This window comes from Balearica regulorum, chromosome 12 (genome assembly GCF_011004875.1).
Source record: "Balearica regulorum gibbericeps isolate bBalReg1 chromosome 12, bBalReg1.pri, whole genome shotgun sequence".
Classification (NCBI taxonomy): domain Eukaryota; kingdom Metazoa; phylum Chordata; class Aves; order Gruiformes; family Gruidae; genus Balearica; species Balearica regulorum.
In genome coordinates, this window is record NC_046195.1 from 14164781 (window position 1) to 14177498 (window position 12718).

Below are 12718 nucleotides of genomic sequence, written 5' to 3' on the forward strand. Positions count from 1 at the left end.
AACTTAGAAGGATAGAGGTCAAAACCAAAACCTCGGATTCATAAATAGCAGATAAAAGCTGCTCTGCTTCTGGAGCTGCAGTTTCAATGCCCTCTCTTCAACTTCTGTGCATTTTAATTACGCCTGTGACTTTTCCTTCCAACGTTGCCACTTTTAGAGGTTGTAGTCTGCAGTCTTTGCCAAAAGGAAGACTGTAAGATGAAGCCCTCCATGTGCTAGAGTCAGTAAAGGAGCATTCATCAGCAAGAAAAGGGCAAAATCATGTCTTAGCTAGGTGTTGACAGCAAATGCTACTCCCCAAACAAGTTCAAGGAAAACAGATTCTTAGAGGCTCCTACCATGAGATGGTACAGTAACTTTAAAATGTGGTACGGATATGAACTCCTAGTAACAATCCAGGTTACAACTGCCAATGATACGTCTTCTCTTAAAACTCTGATATATATGGTAGCAGGGCTCTTAACTGTACAAATGCTCCTCTTCAGGGCTCGGATACACTTTTTTTTCCTTCTGGAATACACTGTGATTTCACTGAATGGGTGAGAGTCCTTTGCCTACAGAAATCTTGTCATTTTAAGACTTTGCATCTGAGCTGATACTTGGGGAAAAGTTGTCTAGTCAAACCTGATGTTTATTTGACACCTTTAGCAGCTCTGCTTTTGGGATAGATTTCTGCACACCTCCTGAATATGGGTAAGGAAAAGCCATCAGAGGTAGCATAATAGTGAGGAAAGCCTTCTGAGATTATGTGCCAGCCTCCAGGATGCTCAGTAAGGTAATGTTGTTTTCCCTCTGCATCCTGACCCCAAAGAAGAAGGCACCCCAAAGAAGAAGGAGAATATGAATGCATTCTTACCATCTCTGGTGTGCTGTAACTTGACTGGTAAGCACAGGTCATTTTATAGATTTATCCTAAAGGATTTCTTGTTTTGGAGGGCAACTCTGACAAATCAGAGCTCTGTGAGTGCTTAATGTTGTGAATGGCATTGCAAACACAAACCTTTATTACAGGAAAGATGAAGCACATTTAAACCTTCTGATTATCCACCTTAAATAGCAAGCCCTCTTTCTATAGATAGATCCAACTACTCATTAGAGATGGGCTGGTCTGCAGACATCGCTGCACACAGACAAAAGCTCTGCCTGCTCTGACTCACAGCCTACAGTGCCACATTGGCCTCCTCCTTTTTAATGTGGGTTGAAATATGCCTGGAACGTATATCCACGTCAGGAAGAGTCAGACACTAGCTCTAACGACAAAATACATCCTCCTGCAATAATTAAGCTGTATTCATACTATAAGGAAATGTTTTGACTGGTGCTTTGATCTCCAAGGTAGACATTGGGGCTTCTTACCAGTAAACCATTGGATCCATGGACTGTGACACAGCGGGAGAAGGTATGGTGGATGGAGACATCCTTCACGTAAGTTGGAGGGTTGTAGCCTCCTTTCTCATCCACATCTCCAGCCATATGGAAATGAATTGGGTAATGTCCCATTGTCTGCTGGCCCATATATTTCAGTTCTAGACCTTCAATATGGGTAGCCTTAAAATCAAGACCAATCTGGAGAACAACAGAAAATCAGTCAAGAAACATAAAAGACTGTTGAGGGTAAGAAGGAGGGAGAATACAGGAATAGGAAGGGTTGCACTGTATCTGCTGGAATGATTTACTGTGTGGAAGGGAACGTATAGCTGCAGGGTGAGGGAAGGGGGGTCTGGTGGCTAAGGGGACCATAGTTGCTCTTCGATCTCACCACTGTTGCCATGGCTACATTTGACTTAATTTTAGAAGGAAAGTAATTTGCATTTAATGTTTTCTGTGAGTTTAAGTCAGCTGGGCTCAAATCAAATGCCCTGGGCTGAGCACCACCAGAATCTGGGGAAAACTGGGATCGCGATGTGGAGACTGTGTCTCAGGTGGGTTGAGCACCAGCCTGGCTGGTTAAGCAATGTCTGCAGGGGCATGAGGTGTACTTCAAAGCCAAAGGACAGACAGCCGCAGCAGGGTGGATGTGCTGTACTGTGAGGAGAGGCTGTTTGCTCAGTGGCTGACATGAGGGTTTTTTCCCTTCCTGCGTCCTGGCTTCCTCAGTATGTGAAGGTGTGGCTGGGAGGAGTGAAGTGCAAGGAGAAGACTCCAGCCCTACCTTGATGTGTCCCCCAAAGGTGTCGAAATCAAAGAAGGAGCATAACTTGCTGCCGTACTCATAGCACCGCCCCTCCATCTCGCCCATCACCACGACGTTGCGGCTCAGCAGCCCCACTTCTGCCCGCATGTCAACACCATCAACAACTTCACCAATGTGGAGGTATGCTGCTTTCCCTAAAGGAACAAGATCCAGTTTCAAGGTTACTCTGCCAACACTGCTGGTTTCCTCTTGTGCTTCCTGTGGTAGGGTTGGTGTGATAAGGAAAGGAGTAATTGAGTCAGCAAAATCTGTTGGCCAGCTCCTCAAAGGAGAGAAGACTGGAGCACAGGTGTCACCCAAGGTCTTGCGGACATATTTGCAACAGAGGAAGAGGAATTTTTGGTCTTAAGTTGCTTCATTTAGCCAGGGACTTAAACCAACAGTTTGTTAGACCGAACACATTTCCTACCTTGAACAGGGACTGTGATCATTTGAGATCTTTTTACTTTGGATTACAATCAGCCATGTATGAACATCCAATGCAAAGAAAACTGATGATGTAGCTATTGAAAAGTCTAAATCCCCAGGGTGAGCACAGCACTTCCTATGGTGAGACACTGGGATCTGCTCAGCTCTCACAGCACTACTCATGGGTGAGCATTAGTCTGATCCTGCTAATGCCATGGCTGTTAATCTAAGCAAGGAGAGGTCTGGGCAGACAGCCTTGTGGAAACTGTGGCTTGGGACAATTGCAACCCCTCATCCAGCTTGTGGGCTGCACAACCTCCTGCTACCTGCTTTCCCAAACCTCTCAGTTTTAGATCTGCCCGCATGTCTCCAATGTGCTCTCAATGCTTCCCTCTGCCCTAGTGTAGTTGGAGTCGATGGGATCTTCCACCTACCCAATGTCACATCTCTGTTTGCCAAGCCAAGTCACTCATAACATCCTCCACACACACACACCTGGCTCCATGGAGGGGTTAAAAGCACAGAAAGCTTTCCCTGGCCTGACCAGAAAGGGGTAAAGTCCAGGCAGTGCAGATGTCTAGAAACCAAAATAATCTCTTTGCTGTAATTTCATTCAAACATATTCATACTCCCTCCTTCCTTCCGTGGCTTTCTGCAGAGAATGCAGTTGGGAAAAGGTTCATCTTACTGACTATGTTCTGTATTATTCCAGTAAAAATAAGTAATAAACTCTTTAAGTAAACACTGAACTTTAAGGAATGCCACACTTGCGTGTATTTAATTTCAATGGAATCGTTCAAATCCATAATTAGAAACAAATGGCAAGCCTGAAGCCTGGCTATCGCTGCAAAGCACTTTATGCCTAAGCAGAGGTGCCAAGTCGAGGGAGGATTTTTAGCATTGAAACAGTCTTGGTTTTAACCAAAACATGATGCTTTGACTTTATAACAAAGATAAGCAAACACCACGCACACCCTCTTTCTCCCGGAACTGGTAATACTGGGATTTGGGAAGGGAGAGTGCTCTGCCTTGCTCCGAGACTGCTGTGTGGCAGGATGGGGTTCATGCCGCGACATGTGCCCTCTGCCTCGGCACCTCCACCTTCAGGACAGCTTTTACGCGGGGCCGCAGCGGGAAGATGAGGCTCTTTGGAGCTCCATGCTCAGCCCCAGAAATGAGGGGCTGCCAGGGGCCACGAGTTTTCACCTCACCCACGTTTGCAGTTTCCTTCCTAGAAAGACCCTGGGCTTCCCTGTGGTGTTGCCCTGAAGCCAGCAAGCCTCATCAGATGTGTGGCCAAAACCAGCCCCAGCCCCTCCAAAAAGCAGCTTCGCTTCCTTTGTTCACATACATTAAAAAAGTCGCTGCAGTGAGTGTCCTCCACATGAGAATACTCTGTGCTGGACCCGCGAGTGAGTCTGCTAAGCAACACAGCCTCTCATTATGAAACTGTTTTTAAGCTGCTATTTTTCAGTTTCCCCTGGAGCTGACCTTTCTTTGATTTACTGAAATGCAGGAAGAACTTCAGATAATCATAAGAACATCCTATTTCAAGCCACATCTCCAGGATTTGTAGCAGTGAAATTAGATAGGCAGTTTTGTTATTCATGTGCTGAGCTCTAGAATAATAAATGTCATGCTTGCATGTATTTAATTTAATTTAACACCAGTCCAGACATGCAAAATAGTGTAAGCACTGGCAAGAATGTTAAATATGGACTAACTAGTTTCTAAATATAACTTCTTGGGTGCATGTTTTTCAGTTTGTGCTTTTGCTGACTTGACTTGTTTGGAGATAAAAGGAGAGATGTAAAGCAATTCCCTTGCAATGTAAAAGTGGATTTTGAATAATAGCTCCTTTAACAGAGTTTTGAAAAACAAACCTCTCCTCGAGGCAGCCAGAAATTCAAGCTCCCCATGGCAATGGGAGCCTGTGCTCCTGAAACGGCTCGCTGGAGACAGACCCTGGCACGGGAGTCCTCAGGTGCTGTAAATGCCTGCTGGGAACCAGCACCAGGCACTTCCCATGGGGCTGGGAGCACCACAATGTGCATTTACAGACACGTGGCACTTCCAGGGAGCTGCTGGGGCATGTTTAGTGATGGGCATGAAAAAAAACAACAAAAGAGGCTGCTCTGTGGTGAGTTCAGGGAGTTCACATGGGGACAGGAGCATCTCACTCTGCAGAGCTGCAAATTTGACGTTAGGCTGCTGCTTGCAGCCGGCACGTGGAGCCCTCCCAGAGAGCAGCCACGGTATCCAAGACCCTGAGCACTGACATGGGCAAACCCAACCCAGAGGTTTGCAAACTAGAACTGAAGTGGTTTGATACTAAAAAGGCAGTGCTGTGCTTTGAATGTGGGAGGAACGTATCTGCTGCTTCAGCATCAAAGCCAATGCCTGTGATTGCCCGACCGCTAACAAACCCAGGGGTCACTGATTCACCATCTCCTCCTTCGGGCTCGGTCTTGCTGCATCCCTCACGGACAGATGTTGCCTCACCAGCAAGCCAGGCTTGTGCCATGTTATAATCTAAACCAAACAAAGCCTTGCAGTGACATGGATTACGTCTCCCCACAACAGGTCTGTGTAATGGACTAGGAAAAACACCCTGGTTTGCTGCTCTATTTGTCGTACTGGTACCTCAAGTTAGCAAAATGTAAATTCACAGGGAACAACTTCCTTAATGTGTGGGCTTGCCTAGTAGAAGTCTTGATTCAGCAAAATATGAGCACATTTCCATGCTTATTGCTCAAGACAGTGACTATTAAAGTCACCAGTTGTTGGTAAGGACAAGGTAATTATTAAAAGAAAGTATGCATTAAGATAAACATAGATGATCCACCAATCAAGGGCATGCTTATGTCAACATAGCAATTGAAAGCAGTCTCTCCAAACTCTACTAAGCTCCAGGAAAAGCTGCCATACTTGAACTTAGCCATAAAACCTGGGTCTCAGGCTTTATCAAACCTAGGAAGGGTGGAATTTTAAAACTATTTCAGCTGCTGCAGATGCGGAAGGGTGCTCAGCTCTGACAAGTTACACAGATGTCTCTGAAAACCCTCCCAGGTACATTCATGCATTCCTAAATGCCTTGGCTCTAAACGACACAAACTGCTAAATCTCCCTTTCATCAGAAGTGAAACAGGCACTGGAAGGTCTGGGTATGGTGAAGATAAAGTGGAGCTAAGATGCTTGTGGATTTTTTGTTTTTTTCTCTAAAGGGTCTTTTGTTCTCCTTTGGGCTCTCTAAGGCTAAGACCTTCTCTCTCATGGTCTTTTAATGTATCCTAGAATTTTTAAAGGAAATGCTAAACACAAACTTGTTGGTTCAACCCACATAATCCAGTGACAGTGAATCCTTCAGGGCATCTTTAAACTCACTGTAGATGCCAGCCCAGACCTCTGTCAGATTTAGCATTTTTGCCAAACATTTGTCATCACTGGTGGTAATGCCCCTATTGCTTATATTTAATAACCAGCAAATGTTCACTCAGGCATCCTGTCAAATCCTCATTATTCTGAATTATCTTGATGGGGTTTGCTATTGCATCCCTAAGCCACAAGCCTGTAATGCAATGCAGTATGGTTTGGGTGAGCTGACCAGCTTCTGGAGTCATGCACTGCAACCTGATGTCTTAACGAATAAATATTCCTTGAATTCATAATTTTTATAAGGGAAATTAAGTTTCCAGTAAAAAGACATACAGCAGAAAGAACGAAACTTTGTAAGGAGTTCAGAGCTAACTAAGCCTTCTTGGGAGAGTTTCCTGCCTGCTGGGTAACTCATCCTATTATAACCCTTCATCCCTTTTCTCTTTCAAGATCCTGCATGGTGTCCCACAAAGGTCAGAAATACACCCTCTGTTGTAGGAGTGTGAATAGCCTTGAGTTCACGTGGATATTATTAAGTGTATGCTTAAATGCCGTGTTGGATCAAAGCCTCTGTAGCTGTTTGGTTTCAAGGCTAAAATGAGTAGATCTTACCGCTGCGGACAGGTGTGTCAGGAGGACTGATGTGGACTGAGGGCAGTGCATCTGCTCATTCGGGCTTTAACTGAGCACTGAGAGGTCTGTGCAAGGTCTGTTAGTGTTTTATCCCAATGGCAGTGTCACACTCTTTCCTAAGCCCACTCTTGTCCCACGCCATGCCCCCTTTCTGCAGCAGCTACTTGGCAATTTACCGACATACTTCTGTAAATGCTAGGTTTTCCCCCTTGGACCTTCCAGTTTTTCCTCTGCTTATCCTGACATAGAAGTTCTTGCAGCTATGGGAAGATTAGGCAGGTCTAGTGGACAAAGAGATCAAATCCTTACTTAAATCAGGCTCACACTCAACCCTTCTGAACCATTCTGTAAACTGCAGTATCTTTCTTTCAACTCTGTTTCTAGGCAAGGTAGAAGAAAGAGTTCTGAAAGATTGTCAGAAAGGGCCATCTCATGATATTTCCTGCCCAGCCCTCAAGCACCAGGGTTGCCATAAAAAAGGAGCTTCTGGCAAGTCCCGTCCAAAATGATGCCAACTTCTGAACAGAACCCCCTAAATGTCTAAAAGTATCTGAATTTTGATAGTGGAGTAACTTCTCTCATCCTTACAGCATGAGATGAATGCTGACACAGGCTGCGAAGTTGTTAGACAACTATGTATTTACATTTGTAATTCTAAGTTCTTTGCACATGTAAGATGACAGTAAACTCCGTATCTCTTTAGTATTCGTCACCCAATAAGCAGGATTTAAGATATATGTGCTTGTAATCATAGATTCACTATTATGTGGGATAATTGGAGTAATTATGCCAGGCACAAATAGTGTTTTCATGCTTTATCAAGAGCATATAGGAGCACAAAAGAGCACTTCATCTTTTTTGTTCCATGGTGAAACTTATCAGCGTTGGTAGAAACTTCATACAGAGCAACCAAGATGCAGATAAGACTTGTTTCCCAGGGAAACTAGACAAAATACTTGATCTTTCCTACTATCCAGTTCTATCATAACAACACAACCCTTCCTTCCTTCCTTGCTTCCTTCCTCCTCCCTCCCTCTGCCCTGTACCGCCATCCCTCCCCAAACCTTGTGAAGTTGGAAGATCAAACAGTTTTAATCTGTTCCCACAGAGAAAATAATCTAGGCACAAAAAATGACAAGCAAAAAAAAAGTTAAACAAAGGAGGCGAGTGGAGAAAAAAGTTCCATTTAAGTGAGCAACTGTTTGACCGGGAGCAGGACCTGCAGATCTGAGTCATGCAAACCACACTTAATCATGGGAGCTGTAATTTTGACATTACTGTAATTACTCCAATAAAGGAGTGCACACGATCAGTACAAGATCAGTACCTGGATGCCCTCCTGTGCTTTCTCCATTGAGATTTACAGAAGTCCACAGTTAGACATCTAAATCCTACTAAAACCTGATGGGAATTTAGTATTAACGCTCTTAAGCTGTTTTGAAAAGACCAGCCTCCAGTCAATCCATTTCTAGCAAGTAAAGCAAGTATGGGTTTTGAGCAGGAAGTATCAAATATAAATAGGACATGAGCTAACTAATGAGTTTGACTTATTTGGCATAATACACTAAACCATGTCTATTAACATATTATTAAACGATGAGAGCATCAATTATAATTAAACTTTGGTATGCCAAGTGGCTGCCACACCAAATTGTCTATCCACAAAGCGGAGGTTTTCTGTCCTTTTTAAACAAAGACTCTTAAGTAGTTCAGACCTGACATTTAGGTTTCTTTTAAAAAAAAAAAATGGAAAGGAAAAAATAAAGATTGAAAGGGATATAAAGCATCATGGGTAGGAATGGTTTTATCATTTGTCTTTCCAAGGGCAGACTTTTGGAGTTCTCAGCTGCTAAACTAAACCTCTTAGGAAAATTAGACCATTCCACTTATTAAAAATGATATCCCTCCAAGATCCTGTACATAAATGTATCTGTGTGGAAGCCTTTTCTCAGAAGGAGCAAAGCAATCTTGCATATCTCACATAGCAAAAGGAAGGCAGATATATATGATGAACATCTTCTGCACGCAATTAAGAGTGCAATGCCGCTGCGCAGGTTGTGCAGGAGCTGCTCACCTGTGCTAAGGCCAGAGGCCAGCCCACTGCTGCCTATATATGTACTTGCTCTCTGTTGGCCATTCTCCCTTCACACAACATTTCATGAGTCACTGGGACAAATAAAGACCTATTTAACAGAAGTCTCACAGGTAACTAACTGAATCCCAACAAGTGTCATCAAAGTCAGCACCTGATCATGGGGCAGTGGATTCATACATGCATGCTCATGCACAGACAGGTTGCAGTGTGAGCCGAGATCTCAGCGCAGTGGTGTTCGCCTCCTCCAGCCATAAGCACACCTCAAAACCCACCGCCGTGGTACTGCCGCCCGCCTGGCAGGGCAGGGAGAGCACAGGCAGAGCTGTGCAGGCTGCAGGCAGCTGCAGGCATCATGGAGGGGAGGAGGCATGGAGAGCACCCACACCCCGGCTCATTAGCGCTCCTTATTCTGGCTAATTGCATGTCATGGCACAGGGCAACGCATGAAGTTACACTATGGCTGGGCATAGAGCAACTCAAGAACCTCCCGCTCCTAAAGACAGGGGAGATCTCAGCCTTGCCCAGGTTTTATTTCATCTAGACTGAACTTAGAATCAGGCAGATTATTTTATTTGCTAGTGTGAATGTGCTTTTGTTACAAGAAAGTTGGATGTGATTTTTATTACTGGACCAGATTTTGCCTTGATTTATATAATCAGTGAAATCCCATTGACGTCAATGGAGTTGCCTGGATATAAGTAAGGGCAGACTTTGGCCCTGGTGTTCATGTCATTTGTGGTAATAAAAGGAATGTCCTAATTCTCCTGAAGAGTAATCGGAGACCAAGAGCACAATTACTTTAACAAGTGTTTCCACTGCTTCTTTTCTTGAAATTCACATGAACTTTTTTGTTGTTTTTAACCCTTTATTAATCCTCCAACTACCTTAGTTGACATTGTTGTAGAAGATAAATGTAATTACATGAATTTCACAGATCCATTAGATTATGGGAAGCCTAAAAGAAATATTACTATGACATCTTTATTTTTACTGATGATCTTCCAAGATCATCTTCATGATGTGACTTGTATCACACTAGCCTGGTACAGTTTTTCCAATAGCTCAAAAGTTGTTCAAGAAAAATATTCAACTTGGACATGTGTTGTCTTTCAAAGTACTAGTCATTTTAAGTCATAAGACTATGATACATTCAAACCGTGAATAACATTTTTCTTGGCTTGATGAACATCTCTCTTTCAAGCCATCCAACAATGAATGGCTAGAGCTCTGTGGGGGAGGCAGTTGCCAAAGGAAGTATATTCGTACCTTCCAGAGGACGTTGCATCAGAGATAATGGTGAAGTAGTTCATTTCACAGAACTGAGCAAACTCCCTAGTGCATTGGATGTTCAAAGTGCTGTCATGGTTTCTCAGAAAGATCTTACTGTAAACGCAGACAAAACCTCTGCCTAGAGCAATTGCCAGCAAAAGATAACGTAACATGCATGATTTGCCACCCAGCAGATGCTGCCTTTGAAAGACAGCCTCAGCTGTTACGTACTTTCATATTGTAAAATAACTTGTGATTTTGTAAAGTATAGCAATTAAAAGTTCTTGATCTATTCACAGAACAGGCAGATCATGTGCTATTTCCATGCTCACTTTATCAGCGTGCCAAAATCTAGTTCTGGAAGGAAAAGATCACTTCACAGACTCAAGTGCAGATGCAAATCTCCCATCCTGGATTTCACTTTTATGCTCATATTGATAATAGTCTGTGCTTCATCGTGGTTATGCTACTTAATTGGACTTAGTATCCAAAAGCTACTTTGCAATCATTAGTCTGCAATGTGTTTTCATCAAAAGCTATTTGCTCTGGATTTGAGCTAGTCACCTTCCGGGGGGAAACACTGTGGCTCTGCAAAGGTTCCTGCTAACTCAGGGAGCTCTGCCGACTCCATCTCCCCCAGTGCTGTGGCTCAGGACAACTCGCTGGCCAGAAATGTTTGGTTAATACATCACCTCTAAGCAACGCTGTCTAGAGACACAGTTAAAGAGAAACAGTAGCTTCAGTAGTACAAAACAGGATTTCTAAAATGTAAGATTACAGTTCTTGTTAAATATAACTTTCTTAGGAAGATAACCAGCTGCACATTACTTCATAGCCTTACAATCTCTCACGGTCTGCTCCTGCCCTAGCCCACTCTTCAGATCAGCTGTACTCATCTCCTGCTTTCTAGGAAGTGATATATTTTCAAATAGAGTAATGTAAAATTGAACATTTCAAACACATGACCTGTATTTGTTCCTCCTAAATAAATACATCCATTCAATACTGTGTTTGGGGACAAAAAATGGAGTCGGTTATGAAAAGGGAAGGCAGACAGGAACCAGAATCAAATTGGATGGATTTCAAGCATGAAAGGCATGTTTCCCACAAACATCTAAAAACTAGCCATCAAATTCAGGTATCTTTCACGTCTTTGCAATTCTTAATGGAGCTACCTCAGCACAAATGACAGCATTTGTGAACTGCAACACCAGCATGACAAGATGAAGTACCTCACCTGCTACCTTGACCTGGGTGGGTCTGCAGGCTCTGCATGGCAGTACGTGGAACTCCTCCGCCTGGTACATGGAGTAGTCGGTGCTTGCAACCACCAGCCTGTCTCCAGGTTTCCATGAGCTCACGTCATCCACCAGATTCAGAACCGTGCTGTTCACATTGGTGTCAATGGTTACTGTAAGCTTTGGTTTCACTGAAAAGCCAACATGGAAGGGTTGAGAATTCAGTTAATCTTATCAGAAAACACTTGCTTTTTTTTTTTTTTTTTTTTCTTTTCCCCTGGAACACCACCAAAAACGATGATTTCCTCATGCAACAAAAAATAGTTAACTCTTCCAAACACGCTTTTCACTGGCTTTGGCTTGGAAAGCAAGCAAACAAGAACGTGTTTTCCTTTAGTTGAGGCAGGTGGATTTTCCACTAACCCCAGGACTAAATTTAAATGTAGCTCTTAGTGGCTCATTTTCACCACACCCACTTAGCAGCAGCACTTGTGGGTGCTGGGCACTGTTATTTACAGCAGCCAAGTGGTCTTTAAGGTAATGACTGTTTTTTCCAGCAAAACAACCATCTTCCACCCTTCTTTTCCCGCCAGCTGAGCGCCAAAGAATCCTAATGACCTGTCTAATGACCAGGTTAGGGACAGCGGTGTTGGAATTAATAACTGGAAAATGGAGTATTACTTTCAAAACCTGTTGTCTTCACACACGCTGATTGACTACTCCTACCTCATCCCAAAATGCTTTAGCAAAAGACAAGATATTTACAGGAAGGGACTTGCCAAGTATTTGCCATACCCTTGCTGGGTTTTTAAGACACCACCCTGTTGCCTCTGTTAGTGCTCAGGAATTTTTCCTGAGATAAATCTTCAGCCATTTTATCTGTGTTCATGTCAATAGTCCAGCTGAAGTTCTAGCTTTGGAAATTACTCAAGTTGTGCTTATACCAAACAAGAGCCAGTCATCGGAAGAAAGCATTTCTGCTTTTCCCCTGTCTGGCTTTCAAATATGGGGCACATACCAGATCTGCCACACAGGAACCGTACTCTGTAGTTCTGGCAGCCTTCGCCTGTCTGGTCCTTGCCATGGCACAGAAACCTGTAATCGTGGCCACTCTTGTAAAAAACCTCGATTGTTAAATTAGCTCCATCAAGCGTCATTGCCTGGAATGAGAATAGAAATATAAACCAGGTGATACCTTGAGGTGAAGAGATTTCACCAAAACATCGAGGCCATCAGAAGAGGCTTTTGCTTTGTTTTTGGTGCAGCACAGCAGTTGTATAACAAAACAGGGTGACTGTTACATGTACTACTCAGCCAGCACTCCAGCTGGTGCTCAGACACAGCTATTTTATCCGCAAGCTGCATAGATTATTGCTAGACGCATGCGTTTCTCCTGTATCTATATTAAGACCATGTGCTTTTTTGGGAGGAGCATTCTGAGCTTCATTAACATCTGCCTCGGTGCCCTAGATTTTCTCTTGCTCTTGGTTTGAGGGCAGATGAAAA

General features: G+C 43.6%; 1 protein-coding gene across 4 annotated transcripts in view; it reads right to left on the bottom strand.

Annotated features, from left to right (window-relative positions):
* Positions 1-12718, bottom strand: part of CEMIP (cell migration inducing hyaluronidase 1) — a 116694-nt gene that overhangs the window by 30420 nt on the left and 73556 nt on the right. For all 4 annotated transcript variants that reach the window (XM_075764390.1, XM_075764387.1, XM_075764391.1 and 1 more), the window contains exons 10-13: positions 12231-12372; positions 11212-11403; positions 2153-2328; positions 1357-1566 (exon numbers count right to left, since the gene is read on the bottom strand). In XM_075764390.1, coding sequence (XP_075620505.1) covers positions 1357-1566; positions 2153-2328; positions 11212-11403; positions 12231-12372 — 720 coding nt within the window. The remainder of the gene's footprint in view (positions 1-1356; positions 1567-2152; positions 2329-11211; positions 11404-12230; positions 12373-12718) is intronic.